At 35.1% G+C, this 27,317-nt stretch overlaps 1 protein-coding gene and 1 pseudogene across 1 annotated transcript in view; both read left to right on the forward strand.

Moving 5' to 3' along the window:
- Positions 1 to 20,331, forward strand: part of OLA1 (Obg-like ATPase 1) — a 169,932-nt gene extending 149,601 nt beyond the window's left edge. Inside the window, exons 7-10 of the mRNA XM_008567385.1 lie at positions 13,476 to 13,616; positions 14,306 to 14,402; positions 16,470 to 16,592; positions 19,814 to 20,331. Coding sequence (XP_008565607.1) covers positions 13,476 to 13,616; positions 14,306 to 14,402; positions 16,470 to 16,592; positions 19,814 to 19,915 — 463 coding nt within the window. The 3' untranslated portion in view covers positions 19,916 to 20,331. The remainder of the gene's footprint in view (positions 1 to 13,475; positions 13,617 to 14,305; positions 14,403 to 16,469; positions 16,593 to 19,813) is intronic.
- LOC103586192 lies at positions 20,205 to 26,619 on the forward strand (annotated as a pseudogene).
- The last annotated feature ends 698 nt before the right edge of the window (positions 26,620 to 27,317 follow it).

The raw sequence follows: 27,317 nt of genomic DNA on the forward strand, positions 1-27,317 counted from the left end.
CCCCAGTTTCTAGCGTATTAATACACATAGTTGCTTAGTATATATTTTTGCACTCTTTGTGCTTGAATCCTTTCCCTCCCAGTTACCTCCCTATCTATAAAGATTTACTTAAGCAAGACTTCTCAGAAATAGAGACCTGATTCTTAAAAAGAGCTCCTACTGTCAGGCAATCTAACAGTATTTTTAACTCTACACTAACTATTGAGAATGACCCACTCACTGAAAGGATACAGCTAAGATTGGGGGCTAACGTTTGAAGGTCTCCTATATTCAACTCAAGGCACTTTAGTCCTAACATCAACCTGTGAGAGTAGGTATTATTATTTTTGATATAGGCGATTAAACTGAGGCTCAGGAAGCTTAAATGGCTTTCCCAAGATTTTATAGCTAGTATGCAGTTGAGCTGTAATTTGAATTGATGTTTACTTCACTCCAAAATCTCTGCTTTTTTAATTGGCCCATACTACCTCTGAAGGAAGGTCAGACATTATAGAATCATAATGTGGGGAATATTAGCATTTCCGTTTTTTAAAATCTTTAGATTAGTTCTCAGTTTAGTTTTGGGGATTTTTATTTTTGGATAAAGTTCACATGCACAAAATTGTCCCTTTTAAATTGCACAATTCAGTGGTTTTTAATATATTCACAGTGTCGTGTCACCATCACCATTAATTCCAGAACATTTTCATCACCCCAGAAAGAAACCCATGCCCATTAACAAGCACTCCCCTTTGGCTCCTCTACCTAGCCCCTGGCAACCACTAGCCTGCTTTCTGTCTCTGCATTTACCTATTCAGGTTATTGCATATAAACTGAATCATATAATATGTTGCCTTTTGCATATGGCTTCTTTTACTTAATGTTTTCAGTGTTCATCCATATTGTAGCATGTATCAGTACTTCATTTCTTTTTACGGCTGAATAGTATTTCATTGTATAGATATAATACTTATTATTGTCTGTCTTTGGAATTATAGCCATCCTAGTGGGTGTGAAGTGGTATCTCCTTGTGGTTTTGATTTGCTTTCTTCTGATGACTAATGATAAACACCTTTTCATATGTTTATTGCCATTTGTACGTCCTCCCAGAGACATGTCTATTCAAATTATTTGCCTGTAGTTAAGTTTAGTTTCTCCTCTTTTTGTTGAATTGTAAGAGTTCTTTGAATATTCTGGTTACTGGATCCCAGTCAGCTACATGATTTCCAAATATTTTCTCCCATTCTGTGGATTGTCTTTTCACTTTCTTGATAGTGTCTTTTGGTACACAAAATTTTTAATTTTAAACTCTTACCTTTAGATGTTTGGTCAATTTTCATTTTTGTGTGTGGATATCCAGTTGTCTAAGCACCATTAGTTGACTATTCTTTACCCATTGAATTGTTTTGGTACACTTGTCAAAAATCAACTTACCATAAACTCAACAACAAACAAACAAATAACCCAGTTAAAAAATGGACAAAGGGGGAGCTGGCCAGAATACTCAGTTTATTAGAGCGCAGTGTTATAGCACCAAGGTCAAGGGCTCAGATTCCCATACTGGCCAACCACGAAAAAAAAGAGTGGGTGGGTGGGCAAAGGACTTGAATAGACATTTCCCAAAGAAGATATACAAATGGCTTACAAACTAATCATTAGAGAACTGCAAATCAAAATCACAATGAGGTGTCATCTCACACTCAGCAAAGGCTCGTGGGTTTGCTCTTTTGATTAGAGCATAGTGTTGATAATACCAAGGTCAGGGATTTGGATCTCCTTATGTGCCAGCTGCCAAAAAAAAAAAAAATCCCAAAACTAGAAAATAGCAAGTGCTGACAAAGACAGGGAGAAATTGGAACTGCTGTGCATTAATTACTGGTAGGAATGTAAAATGGTACAGCTACTGTGGAAAACAGTTTGGTGATTCCTCAAGAACTGAACATAGAATTACTGTATGATCCAGCAGTCCCAAAAGAATTGAAAACAAGATCTTGATGAGATATTTGCATACCCATCGTCATTGCAGCATTATTCACAATAGCTAAGAGATAGAAGCAACCCAAATATCCATCAACAGGTAAATAGATAAAGAAAATGTAGTATAGATATAGTGGAATATTATTACTGAGCTTTAAAAAAGAAGGAAGTCCTGTCACATGTTACAACATGAATGAACCTTGAGAGCACTATGCTAAGTGAAATATTCCAGTCACAAAAAGACAAATACTATATGATTCCACTTATATGGGGAATGTAAAGTAACCAAACTCGTAGAAACAGAAAGCAGAATAGAATAGTGGTTGCCAAGGCCTGGGGATAGGGGGAAACAGGGAGGTCTTGTTCAATGGATATAGAGTTTCAGATTTGCAAGATGAAGAAATTCTGAGATTTCTTGCATGACAATGTGAATATAGTTAACACTAGTTACACTTGATAAATGTACAAGATGGTTAAGGTGGTAAATTTTGTTATGTGTCTTTTACCACAATTTTTAAAAACCAATTGACCATAGATATATGGGTTATTTCTGGACTCAGTGTTCTATTCCATAAATCTATATGTCTAGCCTTATACCAGTTACATATATAGTAAGTTTTAAAGAGGGAAGGGCAAGTCCTGTAACTCTGTTCTTTTTCAAGATTGTTTTGGCTATTTTTGGTCCTTGCATTTTCATATGAATTTTAGGATCAGCTTGTCAATTTATGCAAAAAAGGCAGGGATCTGTAGAACACTGGGGAATATTTCTGTCTTAACAATATTAAGTTTTCCAATCCAGTAACATGGGATGTTTTTCCATTTGCTTAGTTCTTTAATTTCTTTCAATGGTGTTTTGTAGTTTTCCAGGTATAAATCTTACACATCTTTTGTTAAATATATTTCTATCTCAGTTTAGTTTTTATCATTTACTGGCCCTTCATAAGTTTCGGCTAGTCTCAAAAGGACTCAGTATCTTTATGGTACTGTGTTTTTTTGGCATATTACCACTATGGCACATGTGCTGCAATACATGATCTTCCTCTCTTCCTCACATAGACACACTCACTTTTATCCTGGCATCCTCTCCCCATCTTCCCAAAATATCAAAGGTAGTCTTTTGATTTTCTTCATCTTCATAAATAGTCTGGATATGGAAGTCCCATTTCTGACACCATCTACATTCTCAGAAAATATATCTGTGATAGTTAAGTCAAGATTTGTGGCTCTCTCTATAAGTTTATATTTCAATTATAGACTGCGTTAACCTGATGTTGTCTTTGAATAAAAATGGAAAAGAGAGATAGTTTATCCTAGGGCCACATGGCCAGAAATAATTTCATATTGTGTATAGGATCATAACATAGGAAAATTTCTCACAGGTAACAGACTTTCATAGTCTCAAGATAAAAATATTGGTTTCATACCTCATGATACCTGTAATTACACAGTATTTGTATGTGTAGTGTTTAAGACTAGAATATAAACTTGCAAAGAACAGATGCAAATTCAAAAATAGTGACTCTCAGACATCAGAGTACAAAGAGCTATGCTGTGGATTGAATGGCCCCCCAAAGTCATTGAAGCTTAATCCCCACTGTAAGTGTTTGAGAGTGGGAAACCCTATTGTAATTAAAAGGTGATTAGATTGAAAGGACCATGCCATATTGAGTGGATTAGTAATGGTGGTCATGGGCATGGTTCTCAGGGCTTTAAAAAGAAAGCACGTGAGAGTCTCTCTCTCTCTGCTCTGCCATTTCTGCCATGTGAGATTCCTGGGTCACTGTTGCCACCACCATGGCCTTCACCAGAAGTGTTCCCTGGACTTCCCATCCTCCAAAACTGTAAGAAGTAAATTTTGTTTTCTTACAAATTACCCAGTTCCAGGTATTTTGGAGAGTCTCTCTCTCTCTGCTCTGCCATTTCTGACATGTGAGATTCCTGGGTCACTGTTGCCACCACCATGGCCTTCACCAGAAGTGTTCCCTGGACTTCCCATCCTCCAAAACTGTAAGAAGTAAATTTTGTTTTCTTACAAATTACCCAGTTCCAGGTATTTTGTTATAAGCAACAGAAACAGACTAATACAAGTTGTAAGAGTTAAATGCAAATTCCCACTTCCAGAAATCGTAAATTTAAGGGGGTTTTTTGTTTCTTTTTTGTAAAGCCCTGGATTGACAGGTTGTTCACAAACTATATTTTGAGAAACAGTGCTCCAGAATTTCAAAAATAAATATATAGCCTGCTTGGGGCCATTTAGTGTGAACACAAATCTTAATAACATTGAAAGAGGGTAAGAAGCCAGAGATTCAGGGAGCATCTAAAAGTTTGAGGTGCTCATTTTGGTACATTCACAATGAACTGTGAGGTGGTTAGTAGCTTGATGGTTCAGACTTGAAGTAGTTCCAGCCACAGATATAACTTGGGAATAAAAATAATCTCGCTGTACTATCAATTTTTTTTTTAATATAGCCTTACAACCATTAGGTTTGCTCCCCCTAGGTTTTATTGTAATTTTCACTTTACCATTCTAGCTAAAAAATAAGCATGCCTCTAATGGTCAAGGCAACTATACCTTACTGATTTCTAAAGGTTGACTCTGGCAAAAGAAAGGTACATAGGGTCTGTAAGAATCATGTGTTCTTCTGAATGTTCTTTTACCTCATCTTTTAATTCTATTTTTCTGCAGACTTTTTGAAGTACCCTTGTAGCATTTAAGCAGAAATCTGAATGAAGTGCCTGAAAATCTCAACATTTGTACTTGTTCAATTTCTGGCATAGCCATAAAATGATAAAATTTTCCATCTGAAAAGTATCATTCAATCAGTGAACTTTAGAGTTATTAAAAATAGCAGAACCCTGTCTTCAGTTGAAATCTTATGCAGAAGCCCAGTATATAGAAATGAAGCAGCACTGGTTGAAATGCAAAAGTGGAGGTTTCAAAAACTCACTATTTCTTTCTCCCTTTCTCTCCCCACCCTTTCTCCTCCTACCTTGGGAAATCCTTTAGGGAACTCAGAACAGATTGAAAACTACTGGTCTAGACCAGTCTGCAGATGAGTAAAGTAAAACTAAGAATGTTAAATAACTGTCTGGAGTCTCTCAGCTAGTTACTAGCTAAAGCTCTTTCCACCATATTATCCCTTCAAAAAATGTTTGAGCATTTACTATGTGCCAGGCACTGTGCTAGGAGGGTTCTGTGGATATAGCAGGGAACAAAGACACAGCCCTTGACCACAAGAAGTTTTTTTCTATACTGGGAGGTGGTAAAGAAAATAGGCAATTTATAATGTACAATGGAATGTGGTGATGATAGTGCCTACCCATATGGGAGCTCAGGGAAAGCTCTAGAGGAGCCTGTCTTAAAAAACAATTGGAGTTAAATCAGTTAAGAGGAGATGTAGTCAGATATTTAAATGAGGATAACCACAAAATGTCATCATTGTCAGTACCAGGATGCTTTCAGCTACAAATAACAGAAACAATCCCAGTACATAATAAGACCCAAGGTAGTTTGTCTCCTGGGTTCGTTAATTCAGTTCTTGATATAATCAAGAACAAGGATTTTTCCCATCTTTCCCCATGTCTATTCTTATGGTCACAAAATGGCTGCTAGAGTTCCAGGAGTAAGATCCAAAATAGTGTCCAGCAGAGACTCTCTTCTTTTTTTTCTTTTTAAGCCAAAGGGACCTTTTGAAACCTTTTTCTGAAGCCCCCTAGCAGGCTTCCCCTTATGCCCCATTGGCTCTATTGACCAGAATTGGTTCACATGCTCACTCTCAAACCATTTGCCAGCTGGAGAATGGAGAACTATAATTGACTCAAACTAATTAGAATTTACCCTGATGTTTCCTTTCCACGTGCTTATTCATTGCAAAGAACTTTTTAAAAATGGAGACTTTTTGTTAAACATAGAAACTATTTTTATACAGTTGTTACATGTTCATCACATATAGATTAATTGCATGTATTATCTTTTTAAGCATACTGAGGGTTAAAAAAAATCGCAGTCATGGTTAGCCCAAAGTGTTGGGATAAGTATAGTCCAGTTTTTAAAATTTGCTTTGAAGATTGCCTGCTTGTCATTAATGCCTATTGTTTCAATTTTGTGTTAGCCTTTCAGTTATCACAAGAGTCAGAAAGCTTGTTAATCCTTGAAATAGAAAGCCTGAAATCTGATTTTTATTTGCTGCAAAAGGAATATCCATTTCTCTAGAATTTATTTCCTTACACACACACACACACACACACACACACTCTCTCTCTCTCTCTCTCTCTCTCACACACACACACGCACTCGCTCCACCTTGCTATAGTGACCGCAAAATGAAATGGGGCTTTCAGACAGTGGTTCCTCAAGGCAAACAATTTGTGGTAATAGTCCTTTCACTTGATATGAATTCAGATTTCACAAAGTTCTCTCTGCTGGAATCACTTCTTGTATTCTGAATCTAGACTCCAAAGCTAAACATGTTTACTATAAATGTTTTTCCAGATTTGAGGCTTATTAGAATAAGAGAGGCATGATTATGTCTTATAAAGTTAAAAACTGTTGACCATAGTAATTCTGTCTAAATTATTTAATTATTTTTACTGTGAACCTGAAGCTGCTTTAATACTGCAGTGGATTCGTAGCAAACATTTTCATTATACTTTCTGAAATTCTAGTGACTTTTTCTCTCTGATTTTGAACCAGATATATTATTCTATCATTTTTGCTCTTCTTTAATAGTGGGATAGATCGTCAACATCTGCTTTGTTACCAGTTGGGTTGTCTGCATAACCATCTCAGACATTTCCATGCTTTAAGTTAATGTGCTTTTATTTATTTATTTTATTTTATTTTTTTGTCTTTTGTCTTTTTCCGTGTCCGGCAACGGATCGCAACCCTCAGTGTTGCCCCCGTACCGGACCGGGGACCGGCAACGAGATCGCAACCCTCGGCGCTGCTCGCGTGCCTCGCTCAGCCAGTGAGCGGGAACCGGTCTGTATGTGGAATCCGAACCCTCGGGCGGGAGCGCCGCCGCGCTTCCCAGGCGGCGCACTATCCAGTGCGCCACCGGGCTGGCCCCAATGTGCTTTTATTTTTAAAGTTCCTTAGCTCAATGCTTCTGGAAGTTTAACATGTATATGTCTTTTCTCTTTTTCTTTTTTCTTTCTTTTTTTTTTTTTAACATGCATATGAATTACCTAGGGATTTTGTTAAAATGCAGATTCTGGGGCCGGCCCGGTGGCGCACTGGAGAGTGCGCCGCTTGGGAGCGTGGTGGCGCTCCCGCCGAGGGTTCGGATCCCATGTGGAGACTGGTTCCCGCTCACTGGCTGAGCGCAGTGCGGGCGCAACACCGAGGGTTGCGATCCCGTTGCCAGTCAGTAAAAAAGACAAAAAGAAAAAAAAAATGCAGATTCTGATCTGGGGTAGAGCCCAAGATTCAAGCACCCAAGTGATATGCTCATACTTGGAGTAGCAAAGTTATATTGTTATTCTACACAACTCCATGAAGTCAGGCAAGAACACTGAAACTTGAAGACTCTTAGATGTATCAAAGATGGGGCTGCCTTTAAAAGAAGGATTAGATTTCCAGACACTAGTCAATTAGACTAGAATTTACTTTTTTGGTATTTCTTCTTTCTCCCTCTTTTTTTTTTTTTTTTATCACTGACTTCCTTAATGACTTCCATTCAGAGAATGTTTACAAGAGGAAATAAAAGTAAAGATATATTTTAATAACTTTATTCAAACAAAAAATTTTGAAGAGTTGAAAATTGTAGATTTTATAGAGCTAATTATTTTACTTTGGGATAACATCATTTATGACATATTTTATTTTGTATATTGTTTGTGGTATTAATTTTAGTGCAGGTTTCTAGTATTGTTTATTGCCATTTGTGAAATAACTAGATTGATTAAAATATATATGTCATCTTTAAGAAGATAATCTTACCTTCCATAAGCCTTACCTTTTTCTTTTTTTTTTCTTTTAGAACACTGTAAATTTATTTTAATTTGGATAGATCATGTTTGGAAAGTGGAAAAGAGGATTGTGATACCTTGAAGTCATTCTTTGGGACTCTGAGCAGTTGTAATAGAAATGAGAGTAAAACTGCAAGGGAGGAAAGTAGAAACGACATTTGTGTTTATCAGTGCCCCGGGATTAATGGTATATCCAAACCATGAACAACATGAAGGGAGCTAGTTTAGTAAAGGCCAGGTTCTTAATGACATTGACTGAGTGATGTTAAGTCACTGAATTAACCTGCTCTGGAGCCTCCTTTGTGTAAGTTGCATCATTTTTTGAATATTGACATACGGTTCTTGCCACCAGTTATATGCAGTCAGAAATGTCACAGATGATTTAAAAAAAAAAAGAAGACAACATAGGTTCACACAGAAACTGTGTAAGGTTTGTATAAGGGTTTAATAATAAAATACCATATGTAAAATTTTTAAAAGATTTTAAATATACTTTGACGTTACAAAGTAGAATAAGCAGATTTGGGAGAATTCTAATGTTCAACAAAGATACCATAAATGGTAATATAACTTGGCTTTAGTGCTGGATTGACCTATCTTTAAAGGATTTTCATAAAATATAGTCAGAATTTGAGTGACTGGAGGTAGTTGAAAGGCTAGTAGGGCATGAGGTGTAGAAAAGAAGAAATTAAAGTTCTTATTAAAGTATGCCAGAGAAAATAAAATAAACAAGAAATTAAAAAAGAAAAACGAAAAGAAAGTATGCCAGAGAAAACTATTTCAGGGATTTATTTTAAGTTGCAAGCATTTGGGTTTTATGGAAAATATCAAATAGCACTATTGGGATTGTTCTATTCCTTTATAAAGGTTGGTATTGTTTTGTGAAACCTGTCTCAGTTTGGATATGTGTGTGAAAATAATATGTCTGTATACCATATGTTTGAGTCAAAGTGTAAAATCTGTTTCTGACTGTGGGTGGTGGTCAAAAAAAGTTTGAAAGCTATTGTATTAGAACACTATAAAATGGAGATTTAACTCTAGTGTGCAGATCTTCCAGTTAAGGTGGTTTTCTGAGCCGATACAGGAAGCTCCTTTATTGTTCTTAATGTATAGAAATACCAGATTAAATAACCAGAAAAAGGTGGTATTAATGGTGGTGTGGTAGTTTTAGAACACACAGCAAAAATTGAAAGCAAGAAATAGGACTCTCTAGGTGCCAAAAACAAGAAGGAAGTTCATTGACAGTAGAGAATGAAATTGACATTGTATGGCCCTCAGAAAACTGGGCTAATGTGTGATTTAGAGGCCTGAGTGTCCATACAGAAATGAGTCAAGGTTCAGATTCTCCGGCTATAGGTACTAGAGCTAGGCTCACTCATAAAGCCTAGAAGAAGCTGCTCTTCATGTTGCCAGATTCTAGAATCACAGTAAAACAATGGAGATCTTTAACTTTAAAAAAAAAAGAAGCCATCCTTTCCATGATTACATATTAGAAAAATGCCCCCCACCCCTTTCAGACAAGGGAACAAACATTTTCCTTATACTTCCTGGGATTCTCGTGACTTTTTTCTCTCTGGTTTTGAACCAGGGATTTTTCTGTCATTTTTGCTCTTCTCCTATTATCAGTGGGATAGGTAGTCAACATCTGCTTAGTTACCAGTTGGTTGGTGTTTTTAGGAAATTAGATACTGGGCCTGCATTGTAAGATGCATTACCCATAACCTAGTGCAGAAGCACTAAGCCTAAAAACGTGTGAACTGACCCAGAGCCTGGGACTCTATAGTAATATCTCCCCAGAAAAAGCAACCACAAAAGTATCCCATAGATACATCTCAACCCGGGGGATCACAGGACTCCCTTGGAACGTAACTGCTTTTGCTAAAATGACCACGCACCCACCCACACACCCACACACACATAACTGCTTTTGCTAAAATGACCACACACACACACAAATACAGCACATACACAGGAACCAACTGTCCTGAGAAGTTGTTAGCAGATGACAAATGGAAGGAGGGAATTATTCTCAAGAAATTAGAAGTAAAGAGCAGTCTTAAAGGAACTTTTAAAGTAATGTAAAAAAGGACAAAGAATTCATTAAACAAGAGTAAAATATTACCCAAAAAGAGCAGATAGATTTGAAGAAGAACAAATAGAATTTTTAGTAATAAAATTAGTATCTGTGAAAAGAAATATAAAATGTAAACTAACCCTGGGAAAATCAAGTTTTGGAATCTGGAATTTCAAGACTAGCTAAGAAGACCAAATTATAAGACTAAAGGTAAATTTGACAGATGATCTTTTGTAAATTTAATACTAATTTGATACTAAAGATTTCATTCTGCCAAAGAATCTAACATCACAACCTGCCAGTGTATCTCAAAGCATCACCTATTAGTTTTAAAACTGGTTGTCCTTGCTTTGTCCCCTTGCTGTGGAATCACTACCAGGGAGAAAAATACAACTCTCCCATTTGTCACTCATAAGACTTTGAAGACAACCTGGCTTCAACTCCTTATCAAGAAGTATGGATCCCCTTGTAATAATCTGTTCATGTAAATTTGCAAAATGAATACTACAAAAGACTTTACAGTTTAACTCTTTGGGATTCTTTTACCTTTACTGTTCTTTCTCCTCCTCTCCCTCCCTCATATAATTTGATGTGCTGTGACTATATCAGCATCATTATTTTGGTCACTAGCAATTAGACGGCTTTCTTTAGACATTTGCTAACATTTGTACATGGCAATTATTATTCAGGCACTTTGACAGAATATGCTTGGAATTGTTTTTCTAGTAGTGGTGCTGAGCTCAACTTTAATTTTCCATATCCCTCATGTGCCAATAGCACACATTTTTGAGATGACTAGCTATAGTTTGGGGTATGGTTTGTAGCAAGAGAATAGACGTTTTTCTGCAATAGGTAACTGGTCCCTATGGGGTTCAAACTTGTGATCTTGGCCTCATTATCACACTTTTGTAACCATCAGACCTAATTAGATATAATATATACATTTCAGTCTACAATCTTGAAATTGTCATTTTTTAATTACCCAAGGATTAAATATGTAATTAGAAATCACTTTGGGACATTTCTCACTTTTGTTTGATAGTAAAAGTCACAAAAGTAAAGCAGACAGCCAAAGAACCTAACTCACTTTTCATCTTCCCTGTGTTTTCTATGACAGCGAAAGTCACAAAAGTGAAGCTTGCAGGCAAAGAGCCTAACTCACTTTACGGAGAGTGCTACGGTACCTTTTTCTTTTAGTAAGGCTATAGCAGGTCTGATGTCAGTCACTTTAGAGACCTTTAGACCTCAGTGCTCATTTATTGCTAAAATGTACCAGCTCTGCTTCTGCATTATGAAGATCATCTGTCAACACTTTGAGATATTCTCCTTTGTTATTAAGCTTGTGATGCTCTACACTGTCAGGTTTTTTTGCCAATTATAGTTAAGGTACAATGGTGTATTCACCAGATCAAAGTCTCACATTGGCGGTAGAGGAATGATTTGTAAGTCTTTATTCATCTGAATTGTACAATAGATCACCTGAGGAATGCAAATAATCCCTCAGAGGACGCTGCAGGAAAGGCTGTTAAAATGACAGAGTAGAACTATTGTTATTCTGAACTGATGTTTTAGCCAAAGTAATTATTTCTTATCTTGTTGTTTCATAACACTTCTAGTTTTATTAGTTATGTTGACCATATTTATAAAACAAAATGTGTATGATATTTTTATATTATCCTTTTACATGGGTTTGTTTTATTTCACTTTCATTGAATCTATATTTGGTATGTGATCTGCTTTTTTTAATTGCATATTTTATTCTAACTGGTATAATAACAGTGTTACTAAACCATTGATATTTTAATATAGAGTTTTGTTTGAATAGTGTGAATGTATGAAGTAACTTAGATCCCATGATGTTATTATAGGCAGAAATACCAATTTAAATCCCCCCCCCTTTTTTTAACCTGTCTTTCATAATTTTGGATGAGAAAATATCTGGTTTGAATTGTATTTTAAAGTCCACATACTTTATTCCAAAATAAATCTTAGGGGTTGGTCCATCTTTTAGGATGTGAACAAAGGAAAAAAAATATCTTACTATTAAGAACAAAAACCACTATAACATGTTAAGTAGTTTCCTTTGTATAACAAACATGTACAAACTTTTGTGTGGATTTTTCATTCATTTCTCCTGTTCTAAATCCTGCCAGGTGGGCCATATTCTTAATTTTCTAATGGTTCTGCTCCCCTGCCATTTTCTTTGATAGTTGGATAGATTTTCTTTGATAAATGGATTTATGATTTAGTTTTTGTTTTTCTGTTCTCCTAAATTGGCATTTATATTGATTATTTAAGGGATTTCTGCCACATTATTTTGTCATAATACTTATTAAAACCTTGGTCTAAATATAGGAGGCTCGTGGAATTAAGTAAGATTGTGGCATACATTAAGATTTTTGATATAAATTTCAGTGGAATCTATAATCAGTTCTATACTAAACTCAGTTCCAGAATAATAGGAGTATATTTTATGATTATCTGAGAATGAAAATTAACAATAGTAATTACTGTCAATTATTTGTTTAATATTTGCAGGCATTATTTTTCTAGGTTCTTTACAATATAATATGTACTATTATTATCTCCATTTTTACAGATGAGGAAACTGAGGCTTAGAAAGGTTTAGTAACCTTCCTAGGAATAAAAAGCTAGGAAGTGGAAGGATTGGAATCTAGTTAATTATTCACTACATTCATTTCATTTATGTTCTGATTACTACTTTGCCATAATATTCCATGATTTGGAAGAAAAAAGACTTGATGTCTTTTCAGGTAACAACTGGTATAGTTTTCTAACTGATTTGGCTTTGCAAATACCTCGTGATTAATTTAGTTCCTCTGTAGTTCTGTTATTCATGACCCTACAAAAGTCAGGTTCATAAGAACAGTGTGTACATGATCAACTATATTTGTAAAATCTGTATTTCTGCATGTTTGTTTTGGTTAGCAAAAGTCTCCCTCAAAACCAGTGACAACTGTAAATTGTTAGTCCTAGAAGGATCTAAATCAAGCATGTAGATATCTGTGTGGAACAAATATTTATTTTTCAAGGGCTCTAATATCAGCTGGCATTTTTAGGTGTGATTCCTATACAACAGAACTTTGTTTTCTCTCTTTTTTTAAATGTATTTTGTAAGGTAAGGAAAATAAATTATGAAATTGAGGCTTTATACAAGAGTACAGGTGTTTATGCTGAACGAATTTAGTGTAACTGAAAAAAGTTTTAAAATGTTTGTGTAGTAGTTCTTATATATAATGTACTAAAGTAAAACTAGGTTACAATAAAATATTATGGCATATACCTGAAGCAGTTGCTGCCTGTTAATGCCTTGACCTTGGAAAGCTATACACAAAAAGATGGCATCATAAAACTGTGCAATTCTTATGAATATGTATGTGCTACTTGATAATAATGAATGTGGTACAGTCATGCATGCACTACAAGATAATGTTGTGCCCTTTTTTGTCTACAGGTTGATAAAAATTAAAGAGTGGGTGGACAAGTATGACCCAGGTGCCTTGGTCATTCCTTTTAGTGGAGCCTTGGAACTCAAGTTGCAAGAATTGAGTGCTGAGGAGAGACAGAAGTATCTGGAAGCGAACATGACACAAAGGTTAATTAGCATTCATTTTCCCTACACTTTATTATCAACTATTTCCTTGCAGTAATTTAATTGCTTGCGCTGATAGAATAATAAATGACAGAGTAATTACCATTATAAAGAGGGAATCTTCTCCTTTCTTTACCATGAGACAGAGTGAAAAGATTTATTTTAAATTAAGTTTTTAACTGTCATCTGTCATCTCTGTACGGTGTTTTAATTATAACATAAGTATTAGTTATGTATATTTTTGAGGAGGAATGATCGCCAAAACTCTTTCGTCATGTTCAGTGGGGGAGGGGAAAGGGTGAATCAGTTGCCATAATTTTTTCTGAGTAACAGTAATATATTGTTTAAATATTGGATTTCAACCAAATAATTTTATTTTCGTGGCCCAGTCCTGGAAATAACTAATATTGGACAAGAATAGTCATAGGGTGGGTAGATCTAATTTTTCTTTTTTTTATAGTAAACAATTGAAAATGATATTTTCAGGCTAATACAATTAAAACCAATTTTCAAAGGGATGTTTTTAGAAATAGTTTCTTGCTTTCTGATCTCTTCAAGTGTATTATGAAAGGTGAATGGTCATTTACTAACATCTTTAACATTTTCTCCTTGAAATGAATAATTTTAGCTCTGTACTGTTCTCTGGCATAATCAACTTATGTGTTGAGTGAATTTGTTTCATTTTATTTCAGCGCTCTGCCAAAGATCATTAAGGCTGGGTTTGCAGCACTCCAACTAGAATACTTTTTCACTGCAGGCCCAGATGAAGTGCGTGCATGGACCATCAGGGTAAGATTCATACTTATTCATCAGCTATATCCAGTTCCACACTATTGAATTCAGATTGATATCACTGACTTTGAAGTTTGTCATGGTGGCGGTTAGCTAGTCATTACAGATGAGGTTTTTGTCCAGGATAACTTTAATTATTTGTGAGCTGCTGAACAGTGAAAGTGGAGCGGCATTGATTGAGGCAGGTAACAATTGATTCTGCCTATTACATAGTCTGAATTTCTTCATCCTGTAGAATCTGTCTACCCTCCTCCTGTGGTCAGAGATAAGACGCACCAGTATTGTACTTGCTTAATCTGTGTGACTGGGTTTGTCTGCAGTGAAATTGATGTTGCTTTTCATTTTGTATTCGCTAAGTTTGTTTGGGTTGCGGGTGGTTCTTTCCTCCTTTGCTTTGCTCGGATTACATTTTTAGCAATAAAAGCAATATGACATCATTATGCTCTTCATAGATACACAGTTGGGCTCAAAAAGCTAATAAACTCAATGTGTAATAATTCATGCCTTTTTTTAATTTGAGTTCATAGAAGTCATGTTTATTTTTAGAGTTATATGTTCAATCTTCTTTTAAAATGTGATATGTATTTTAAATATTGATGTATACTGAATACAACCAGGGAGAATGACTAATTTATTCCCAGAGGACAAAAGAAACTGAACTGTAATGGTTTGCTTTTAAATGTAAATATATTGTAATATAGTAGTTACTATTGAAAAATATTTTGAAATATATGTAATCCTAAATACTGTGTTACAGAATATAAAAATAATGCAGGAACTTTTAGGTATACTCAGTGTCTTATTCAATCTTTCATTATGCTTTTTAAATATATGCTACATGATAAATTTTAAGGCTGCTTTGATTTCTGTTTTCAGTGATGACTAATATATTGTTACAATTATTTTGATTTAATATAGATAGAAACATGGAGGCAGTTCAACATAATGTTAAGTGCCTTCTGTGAATGTGAGATTCACTTTTCTTTTATCCCTTCTCCCCTTTGTAAAAAAAATGTTTGACTTCTAACCAAGGTCCTTTTATATAAACTTAAAAAATAATGTCAAAGCAAATCCAAGTTGGTAAACAAATTGCTGGAGTTTATTTTTACTATTTATTTTAAAGATGTATTTTAAAGCCTTAAAACTTCCAAATGTAAGTATGTGAAGTGGGAAAGATAGCATGCTCTGTGCTGAAAATGTGAAAGCTGGTTTATCTTAAGACTGATTGTAAGTATCTGTGATTTAATGTGCTAAGATACTTAGTCAGGTAAGCATCAGTGAGTAGCCATATTAACCCAATACATCTTTTATTGTAAAAACTGTGCTTTATAGTGTCAGACTCCTTATCACTTTAACATGCTTTATTAAGCAGCCTTTAGGTCGCCATAATTTCTCAAATTTCTTTCCATGGTTATGTGTGTCTGGAATGTACGTCCTTGTAATTTAACTTATGGCATAATTGTAAGACATTTCTCATCCTATATCAACTTGAGTTTCCTTCCTGATGGTTAGAGGCAAGGTATATTATGTAAAACGTTAAAAAAATTTTATTATTAAAATTTTTTGAGAATTTCAAAATTATTTAATGAATATAGATTATATGGTTTATTAGAAGTGCCTTAAAAATGTCCCTTTATGTATTGATTTTTTGTATGTTCTTTAGATGAGCTGAAATTTTGAGGTTTTTTTTTTATCTTTTTAAAACCTTTGATAATTCAGCATGAAAGTTACCTAAAAATCTTTATTTTTTCCGCTGTGAAGAATAGAAAATCGAAATGAAACCTACACCAAAACCAGACCACTGCATCTAAATCAATAAAATTGTAGATGACTGTTAGGAAAAAACAAAGCTACACTTCTTTAATATCTACTGATCTATCTTTGCTAAATCTGCTGCACAGATAGTACCTAGTGTTGAAAATGTACTAATTGTATGCCTGACATCTTAACTGATATTAAACTAAGTTTTAGTTGACCCCGACTGCAGATCAGAGAAAAGAAACTCTGTGCTTACAATCAGTCACCTTAAATGCAATTAGTTTTCTGTGGTCTTTCTTTTCAAAGAAAGGGACGAAGGCTCCACAAGCTGCAGGAAAGATTCACACAGATTTTGAAAAGGGTTTCATTATGGCCGAAGTAATGAAATATGAAGATTTTAAAGAGGAAGGTTCTGAAAATGCGGTCAAGGTAGGGAGTTATTTTTTATTTTCATATTTCAGTTTTTCCACTGATGTGAAGATATTCATGATAAAAATGAATGATGATTGTCTTTTAAACTGTGTAGTCTAAAATAAAATAAGATTATCAGGGTTTAGTGTTGCTATCAATTGATTGAAAAGCTTACATGCTTTTAGGTCATTTAAAATGTGTGTGAATTGTCAGCTTTGTAGATTTCTTTCTATAATTGAAAATAAAAGAAAACTGGTTTGAAATAATTGTAAATAATTTCAAAGAATTTGTTCACTGATAGCCAATGAAAAATTATGCTTATTATATCTGAATATCTGAAGTAGAAGTAGTATATGCTTATGGTTAATTCAAGGAAAAGGATAGAAACTTAGTTAAATAAAACCTGTTCTTACTGAAACTTCATGGTTTTACTTTTTTTTTGTTTGAAAATCTTTGGGAATTTGATTTGCTTTCTCAACACTAGAGGGCAGGTCCAAAATTGTACTTCATTTTAGCTAATAAATATAATTTGATTTGCAGACACTAATAGTGAAGCAATGTTATACACAAGTAGTAAATGATTTTTTAATGTAAGTATTTTGCAGAATTAACCTTGGATTATTAGATTTTGCTTAGAGAAATCTAGTAACCTCTAATGGATAGATAGTTCAGCTGTTTAAACTGACATTGTAGGAAGATTTTGTTTATCTTTAATTTAATTTAATATCTGAAGACTACCATAGAAAATGTTATAGAATTTAAAGAAAACTCTCTTGGGTTTATTGTTTCATGTTTTGAAAGCATACAAAAAAGTTTATTTAGCATTTAGTTTGTTCTCATTGGTATCATTGGAAAGATCATACTGAACAGCAGGACTTTAATTGAACTGTTGGAACCCCAAGAAGAGGAGGGAAAAAATCTTGGTGTAATTGGTTCAATGTTGAGTGAGAGCCATTTTGTCTTTTAAAAAGAGTGGAAGAAGTTGCATTTTACAACTAAACAAAGTCATTAATTTTTCAGGGGTGTCATCTGTACCAATGCCGATAGATATATATTGAGATTGAACTTTGTCAGGAATACTAATTAGACTTTTAAAATCTCAGATTATTTGTTAATATGCTTCATTGTGTTGGCATTTTTTTATAGAGTAAAGAAGATAAAAATGAGGATATTTTCTATTACTAGAATTCAGAGATCAGATGTTTCTTTTTTATAGTCTTGCATGATAAACCTGTTTTACCAATCCTTAAGTCGATTTTATGTTGTAGTAAACTTGAAAGATACATGAATTGTGAATACCTCCTTTAACAATTTGACCTCTGGCTTTTCAACCTAGAATACCATCAAATATTTCATGTTGTTTTAACCTCCAAAATAAAATTTTAAAATTTGAACTTCAAGTAAAATGAAGCATTTATGAATTGCTTTATGCTCCTTTATTTAACAAATGTTTACTAGCATATTATCAAGTAGGTTTTAGGTTTGAGAGCAAGATTGTGTATATATATATATGTATGTATGTATATGTAGTTCTAACACCAGTGCAGCATAACTAATTTAATGCCAGTGCTGTGAACTATATACTGAATAGCTCTGTGTGGGCTTTGTAGTCTACAGGGATATCACATTATTAGCAATCATATCTGCTTAGGCAAAGCTGGCTTCTACAGATGGCTGCTTTCAAGTGCAAATGAACTGGTTAGACGTGTCTTGTTTAATACATACTCAAGATTCACAAATGGGTATTGATTTTTTTTTTTCAACCAGTGTTTCTGATAGCAGTGGAAATGGATTAAATGGTCTCTAGAGAATTTAAAGGAACACTGACACTTTTAATTAATATTAAACTTGAGTGGTAACAAAGTATATAAACTTACACTAATTTGTCATGCCAAGATATATTTGATTTAGATTGTCTATAGTTTTTTAACAGTGGTCTTTGGATTCTAGAAATAAGTATAACATATGGCTTTCAATATATCACATGTCTTTACAAAAATCATGTGAATATATAATTACATATATATGTATATGCCTTTTAGCATGGTAGGGTACATTGACTTTTTAAAAATAAGCTTCATTTTAATAGCATATTCTATTAGGTGATTTTATATGTAGTCTAGATAATTGAAAATAGGCTTACTAGAGCTCTGTGATCTGGTTTGTTGATTTTAACCTCAGGTATAAGATCTTTGTTAGTGTTTCTGTTACTGATTAGTATAATTTCACCTGACTTTGAACATTCTTATCGATAGCATCAAAGGGAAGTACTAATCTTGCTAGACAAAAGTTTTGAGTTCTCAATAAATTCTAACAGAAGGAAAATAATTGAGGATTTTTCCAAAAGATCATCAAGTTCTCATTGTTGAGTAGCCGATGGTGGGGTCACATGGGACCATGTCAGTTGTGGGGGAACAGAGGAGCCTGTTGTGCTTAGGGTAAAGTGTGTGTGCTATGCAATGGGGTGAACTGGGTTTTCTGGAACTGCTGCTTATTTGTGTTAAAATTACCAGCAGATTGCATGTCTGGATCTACAAACCAGCAGGTGGAATCAGTTGCTTTGCTGACTAATGTACAAGTGGAAAAAATAACTCTTTGCAATTCCAGCCTGTTAGAATCTGCTTGTAACTAGGGTCATCTGTCAGTAAACTTCATGATAAATTTTTGTACACACCGCTATGTATAGTAACCATTGTCAAGACAAAATTAAAAACTATAAGGAAATAATAGTTCAAAATATTTCTGTACATTACAATTGATCATAGTTTTCCTTATAGCAAGCTATCTTTTTGGCATCACCAGAGTCCTCAAAGAATTTCTTTAAGCAAATAAAGCAGCTTTTAACCAGTTATGTAATTTTTTTTTTCCCCTGCCTGGTTTGATCTGTTTTGTTACAGTGACTTGCTGGATGTTTGCAGACACATCAGAAATGTACCATAAACAGCATGTAATGAAACTTAATGATATTGGTATAATTACATTTATGTACCAACAATTTAGTGGAGAATACATTATGATTATGCATATATGGAAAATCTAGTTCTGCCCAAATCAGGAATACTTTGCTTCTCTTGAAGTCTAGTTTTGAACTTGTATGCCTTCTTATATTTCATTTTTCTTTTGTTTTTTTTAAAATATGACCTAAGTAGTATAATATTTTCTGCATCTGCTCATACCATTTACCCTATGTATTTAGTTATAAAATAATAACTCATTTTCTCTATATTTCCTACTTGCAGGCTGCTGGAAAGTACAGACAACAAGGCAGAAATTATATTGTTGAAGATGGAGATATTATCTTCTTCAAATTTAATACACCTCAACAACCGAAGAAGAAATAAATTTTAGTTATTGCTCAGATAAATATACAACTTCCAAAAGGCATATGATTTTTTTTTTTAAATTAAAATTTCTGAAAACCGAAGGGACAGATAAAGGTGGGGGGATGGTAATCTTCTACAAACAAATTATTTTTGTTTGTTTTAAAATTAAAACACTGTGTACCTCCAGTGAAAAGCAAGTTCACTAAAAGTGAACAGCTTTGCTTTTCACATGATTAAGACCCTACTCTAAATTGTAGAAGCTTTTCAGGAACCATATTACTCTCATGATACTTCATTAATCTCCATCATGTATGCCAAGCCTGACACATTTGACAGTGAGGACAATGTGGCTTGCTCCTTTTTGAATCTACAGATAATGCATGTTTTACAGTACTCCAGATGTCTACACTCAATAAAACATTTGACAAAACCAGCCTTGATGTGTTTGGGGATGTCTGTATTGACTGACTGTGGTGTGCTGAATGCGATACGGCACCTGGTGGTTGCTGATTACAGAATTTTAAGGCGTGTGTATGACACAGTAACTGGCAGTGTGGGGCAGCTGCAATTGTATCTTGAAAGTGAGTATTTCATGGGAATCAGGAGAACAGTATACCAGGGATTTGTCTCCAAAAAGTTAATTAATTTGTAGTTCAACATTTATTGAAAGGTGATAGCAGTGATATTACAAAGGATATACATAGGTAACTCTGACCACAAAGAAAAAAATCGTTTCGAAAATTAAGAAATTTTGTTTGTTATTGTTGTTCTGACCATCTTGGAAAGAGTGTTTGTTTTTAATCTTTCCTTTGAAATTATTAAATTGTGAAAATTGACCCATTGAAGTCTGGTGGGTTATATTTTTGTTTTAATTGAGTAGTATGCACAAAAGTACATTTGCTGGTTTTGAAATTACTAAAATGATTAGACTTGGAAAATTTAAAAACTTCTTTAATGCTTGCTATTAAGATATTTTATACTAGTTGAACTTTTAGTGTGTATAATTTGAGAACTTTTTAAAAAATTGTAGCAGGAAATTGTGAAAGAAAGAATAAGGACAAATTAGTTATATGGAGACCATTTGTCACTTAGCCTTCTCTTACGGTAGTGTTGGTGCTCTCTCATCTCTGAGTCCTCCCTTGCTCCCCCATGTGAACACTCCTGTGAGACCTTGTCCCCGTCTACCACCCCTTTTGTAAATCATAGGACCATTTCTGTGGAGTGCAGAATCACATCCAGGCTAGCCTTTGCCTCTACTGTATTAGTTTGTCACATTAAGGATAGAGAAGTGTTAAAGAAACACACATCAACTTAATACATAAAGGTACCTAACATGGCACAAAAGGCAAGGAAATTTGGCTGTATTTAGGAAAGGGTAATTAAAGAGGATGATGTTGAGTAGTGAATATAATTTAAAAGCTCCCTAATGAGTTTGATCTTTTTGAGTGTCAAATAGTGTTCTTTTTTTGCTAACGTAAAAATGAGTAACCTACAGCAGAGAAAATAAGAATAAAACTAAGTGAATGACTAAAAAAACCTAATAAAACATAAGTGAAACTAGGCTACAGGCATAGTTGACCAAGTTTGCTGTGAAAAATTATTGTTATATTTCTGTATTGGAGTAATGTGTAGATTAGTGGGTTGTTAGGGACTTCAACAGTATGAGAAGAAATCAAATATCTTCCTTTTGAGTCTTCTCCAAAGTAAGTTGCATAGAAGTTTGAAATCTCACTAAAAAGACTTAAAGATTGTGTAATTTTACTTTTTCTAACTTCTAATGTGATAGTTGCACATCGCAGAAAAGAACCATTCATAAGAGAAAGAAGTTAGTTTTTAGGTAACTGCATTCATTAGGGGCTAAGATTAAATGTTTAAAATGTTTAATTTGGTTAGAAGTTCTGCACCATTCTATATACTAGTGCAAAATTTTATTTTCTACAAAAGTTGAGAATTCCAAGAACTGTTACATATTGATAACCAAATATATGCCTATATCAGAACGTTTTCTCCTCCTTTAATATTGGTGATAGTTAATATATTTTAGGATTATAAGTAAATATTTTTGCACCTATCTGTATATCCATCTTAATCAAATTTGTAGGTATATGAGTGAAGCCTCTGTTCACTTATAATTTGCCAGCTCCATTTGTGGAGTAAGTCTTCTTACACATGATTAATCAATGTTACTCTATTACAGTTCCAAGTTGATGTTTATCTCTAGTTGTCTCTGTATATGTAATATTCTCAAAGTTCTTTGTAACAACTCTGTTTCCCCTCATTTAGAAAGTCAGAGACAGAGAAAATCCCTTCTTTTCCTGCCTCATATTCTTCTGATTGGTCTACTTAAATTTACTTAATGCTCTTTTTATTTTGCCAGAGACTTGCAAGATGCTTGTTTCTAATGGCAAACTGCTTTAGATGGGAAAATTCATCTTATTTTAATCTTGTGAAAATGCATAATGGCGACAGAATACAAGAGCTAGGTTTGACTTTTAAGTGACTTTTTTGTCCCCTCACTGGTTTGGGGCCCCTTATAAAAATTGACAGTTCATGAATCTCCTTCCTGGTCTGTGAATATCCCAAAGTACTTGTAAATTGGTATCTCAGCCTTGTTTTGCAATTAGGAAATATAAAAAAAGAGGAGATTCACTTTGTCACGCAGTCAGCACATCAGTGTTCTCAAACCACACATCAGATCTGGTCCTTGGATCCTTTGCAGGGCTAGGACTGATTTTTTCATCTCAGCAATGCTATGGTTGTAACACTTTCCAAACTTCTAAGAATTTATAAACTAGAATGCCAAATTCTTCATTTACATTAGAATATATTCCTGATTTATAAATAGTAGATGGTGGGTATGGCCCATCTGTACTCAGGAGTCAGGAGGCCAGAGTTTGAATCTTGACTGTACCATTTCCTAGTTGTATGACCTTGGTTAGGCAAGTTAGTCTTGCCTCTGTCAGGTCACAATGAAAAGATAGGCACAAATACTTAATTACGGGTATTTCTTCTACGGACACATGAGAATAGGAGATAACGATTTGCCTCTTCAGCATTACAGACTTCCAGTACTGGGACAAACAGCAGATTCCTTAATGAAATATGAAAGGAACTCTGTAGTCACATGAGTTGTCATTCTCAGATACCGCTCTTTCTTTCACTCTGAATTATGTTTACCAAACCAGGGAATGATTTATTTGATGCCATTCATGGGAGCATTTCTGTATCTGCTTTCGTGTTATGGATTGTAGAGCTTCTTTCACACTTGGCAAACAACTAAGGAAAGAAGTAGCCTTCGTAAGGTGCCTGTGTATGTGACCTGCCCTCAAAGGCCCATAGAGCCCGTCTAGTAAAGCCAGTGCATTCTGTTGCCACAAAGTATGAGAAAGATGGAGAAACAATGATATGTCCTATCTTTGACTCTCCTTCTGGTGTTCATGTACATTGCCTTTTTTTTTTTTTCTTTTTTTTTCTTCTGGTGCAATAACCTGTTTTGGTAGCCTAACCAAGGAATAGGCCATATCTTCATTTAATTACCACCATACTTTCCTAGTCCTCTTGATGTAGTTTTATAAAACACTCTAAGGATCATGACTATAAAGTCCTGTCTGTTTAAAGGAGGTTATTTGTAGGTTATGTTATCCATTCCATATTGATTTTATTCTGAGAAAAGGACATTATCTGAGGGTATGCTAGTTGTCTCCCAGAGTGCATTCCTCTTTCTTCATAATTTTAGAATATAGCTAGGTGCATGGCTGTCCTGCTAGACTATTTCCCAGCTTCCTTGCAGCCAGATGGAGTTCGCATGACTAAGTTCTTGTCAGTGGAATGTGAACAAAGTGATGTAGGCTGATTCCAGATCTGGGCCTTAAAAACTTGGATGTGTGCTCCCCTCACACCTTGTCCCTTCCAGAGGACTCATCACTAACACTAGGGCAACACCCTAGGGGACAGTGGAGCAACCATATGGGAGGAACCTGCATTTCTGAATGACTCTGGGGAGCAGAGCTACCCAGTAACCACTGATAATCTGGCCACAGCCTACTTCTCTGGTTTCCTCTCCCATTATTCCTTTTCTTTTATAGATACAGAGAAATTAAATTTCTTAACCAAAATTGCACAGCTCATTATTTCCTCTCAGAAAAACAAATAATTTCCTATAATTTTAAAACTAGCACAGTATAGCATTATCTGCATTAAATGACCCATATTGGCCTTAATGTAAATAAGTTTGGGAGAGTAGAATGAAAATCCCATCAGCCTTGATCAAATAAACTTGAAAGTTTTCAGCAATCCATGATTTTCCTATTATTCTAGCCTACTGTACTTATGAGCAGTTTCTTTAAAAAAATAAGTATTGGGCATACAGAGAGATGAGAAAATACCCAATACAGACTGTTGTGATTCCCCTATTTCTTTACCTTATTCTCTCTTCTCCAAATTATAAGTACTGTGAGAATCAAAAAGGAGTATTCATCCTAAAGAAATGGGAATTGTGGGCTGGCGGGTTAGTTCAGTTGGTTAGAGCACAGTGTTATAATACCAAGGTCAAGGGTTTGGATCCCCATACCAGCCAGCTGCCAGAAAAAAAGAAATGAAAGTTGTGGAAATTTGGAGGGAAAAAAAAGTGTCCTATTCAATGAAAATGTGCTGTCCCTCAGCCTGCTAGGGTGTAGAAAGTATTATATGTTTTTATCTGAAGAACAGTTACTCAGATGTATACATGTATAGAAATGTCATCAAGCTGTACAGTCAAGATTTGTAAACTTTAAGTTATACCTCAATTTAAAAAAGAAAAAAAATGCATCCTTCAGTTAAATGGTTGGTTGGTAAAGCCCCTATACATGCAATGTTATTGGCAATATTGTCTTTATAAAGTATGTATGTATGTGATTTAAAAAAGAAAAAAAATGCATCCTTCAGTTAAATGGTTGGTTGGTAAAGCCCCTATACACGCAATGTTATTGGCAATATTGTCTTTATAAAGTATGTATGTATGTATGTATGTTAAAAATTTAAAGATGTTGGTTAGAGATGATATCAATATATAAAAAATTGTTAATGTTTAAGATGAGCAAACTTCACAATTGAACAGAATATACTATTTCAGAAACTATTATAAAGTACTGGTTCCCATAGATGAGAAGGCAAATTATTTTCTGAGATCCAAAGAATTGAAATCTGTATCAACTGTAATAAGATTCAATTGTAATATCAAAAACAATTGGAAGCAATTTAAATATCCAATAATATGACAAAATGGTGAAATGAATTATGATACATTCATGCAAAAGAATACCATCAGCCATTAGAAAGAATAAAGTACATCTACAGGAGCTGGCTTAGAAAGATTTCTTATTCTTGTTGCTTTGTGAAAAAGTAAGTTACAGAACGAAATGAAGAGTGTGAACTAGAGGTAACCTCAGTCAACTGTGGGGTCTGGGATGGTCTCTGCTGGGGAACGGGCGAGGGGTGGCGCGCACCATTTCTAGTTGTTTTCAAAGCGCCTCGGTGCTTCGGGCAGGTCGCTGGCCTAGTCGGGTGAATGGTAATGTGGTACCGTTAAGAGAAAAGGAAGAACCAATGGATACTTGCAGTGTAACACACAGAACGCGACAAGACACTGATAGAGGCAGGCCTCCCACAGAAGGTGGCAGAAAGACTTGAAATGCTTCAGACAGGATTGGTAGCTTGTGTCGATCTTGAAGAAAGAGCAGCTGATGCTCTCAGGGAATTTAATGAAGAAGCTCTGTCTGTACTACAACAGTTCAAAGTGACTTATCGTATGTTCAAAACAAAAGTGCATTTTTATGTGGAGCTATAAAGACCTACAGGCAAAGAGAGAAACAAGGGAGCGAGATGCGAGAGTCCACAAGGGACCTGATGAAGCAAAGATCAAGGCCAGCTTGAGAGGACTGGTTATACTCTGGATGTGACCACAGGACACAGGACCAGACTGTGTACTATGGAGTGCAACCTGGAATTGGAACAGAGGTCTTTGTAGGTAAAATACCAAGAGGTTTATATGAGGATGAGGTGGTGCCCCTTTTTGAGAAGGCTGGTCCCATTTGGGATCTATGTCTTATGATGGATCCAGTGTCTAGTCAGAACAGAGGTGTCACCTGTGGAAAAGAAGCTGTTAAACTGTGTGACAGCTATGAAATTCACCCTGGTAAACACCTGGGAGTGTGCATTTCTGTGGCAAACAACAGACTTTGTTGGATCCATTCCAAAGAATAAAACTAAAGAAAACATTCTGGAAGAATTCAGTAAAGTCATAGAGGGTTTGGTGGACGTTATTCTCTATTATCAACCCAATGACAAGAAGAGGAGTGGAGTGTTCTGCTTCCTTGAATATGAGGTTCACAAGTCAGCAGCACAAGCCAGCTGATGAGTGGAAAAGTAAAAGTACGGGGAAATGTAGGTACAATTATATGGGCTCGGCCTATGGGAGAACCAGATCCAGAAGTCACGAATAAGGTGAAAGTTTTGTTTGTGAGAAACTTGGCTACTACAGTGACAGGAGAAATATTGGAAAAGTCATTTTCTGAATTTGGAAAACTTGAAAATGTGAAGAAGTTGAAAGATTATGCGTTTGTTCATTTTGAAGACAGAGGAGCAGCTGTTAAGGTTATGGGTGAAAAGAATGGCAAATAGAAGGAGAAGAAATTGAGATGGCCTTAGCCAAGCCACCAGACAAGGAGAGAGCGGCAAGCTGCTAGACAGGTCTCCAAGCTGCGAGGCAGGAAAGAGCCTGGTGTTTTGGAGGAACAGACAAGAGGCTGGGTGGCTAAAGTGTATTGAGTAAAGGAAATTATGCAGGGCCTTCTATGTGTGATAAAGAGCTTGGATTTTGTATCTAACTTAGATGGATAGCCATTAGAGGGTTTGGAACAAGAGAGTTATACCATCCGATTTATATTTTGAAAGATCACCTGGCTTCCTGACCCATGTGCCATCTTACCCAGTCCTTCCAGTCACGAGAGCCACCAGTGAGAAAGAAACAACTGTGCTGGCTGAAGTGCAGACATGCAGGAGAGGCCCTGGGAGCAGGAAGGGGGCCAGAGAACTGCAAGGACATGGGTTACTGTCCAAAGCAGCACTGGCCAAGAGAAATATAATGGGGACCATGTGTGCAATTTAAATTTTTTAGGAGCTGGCCGGTTTGCTCAGTCGGGAGAGTGTGGTACTAAAAACGCCAAGGTCAAGGGTTTGGATCCCTGCACTGGCCTGCCGCCAAAAAAAAAAAAAAAGTTTCTATATATCCAATATATCCAAAATCTTATCATTTTAATATGTAATTCAACCTAAAATTAATAGAATATTTTAGATTGTTTTCTTTCACACCAAGTCATCAAAATCGAGTGTACAAGGAGTCTTCAAAAAGTTCATAGGAGATGTGTATTATAAAAACAATTAT

The sequence above is a fragment of the Galeopterus variegatus genome, unplaced genomic scaffold (genome assembly GCF_000696425.1).
Source record: "Galeopterus variegatus unplaced genomic scaffold, G_variegatus-3.0.2 Scaffold317, whole genome shotgun sequence".
Classification (NCBI taxonomy): domain Eukaryota; kingdom Metazoa; phylum Chordata; class Mammalia; order Dermoptera; family Cynocephalidae; genus Galeopterus; species Galeopterus variegatus.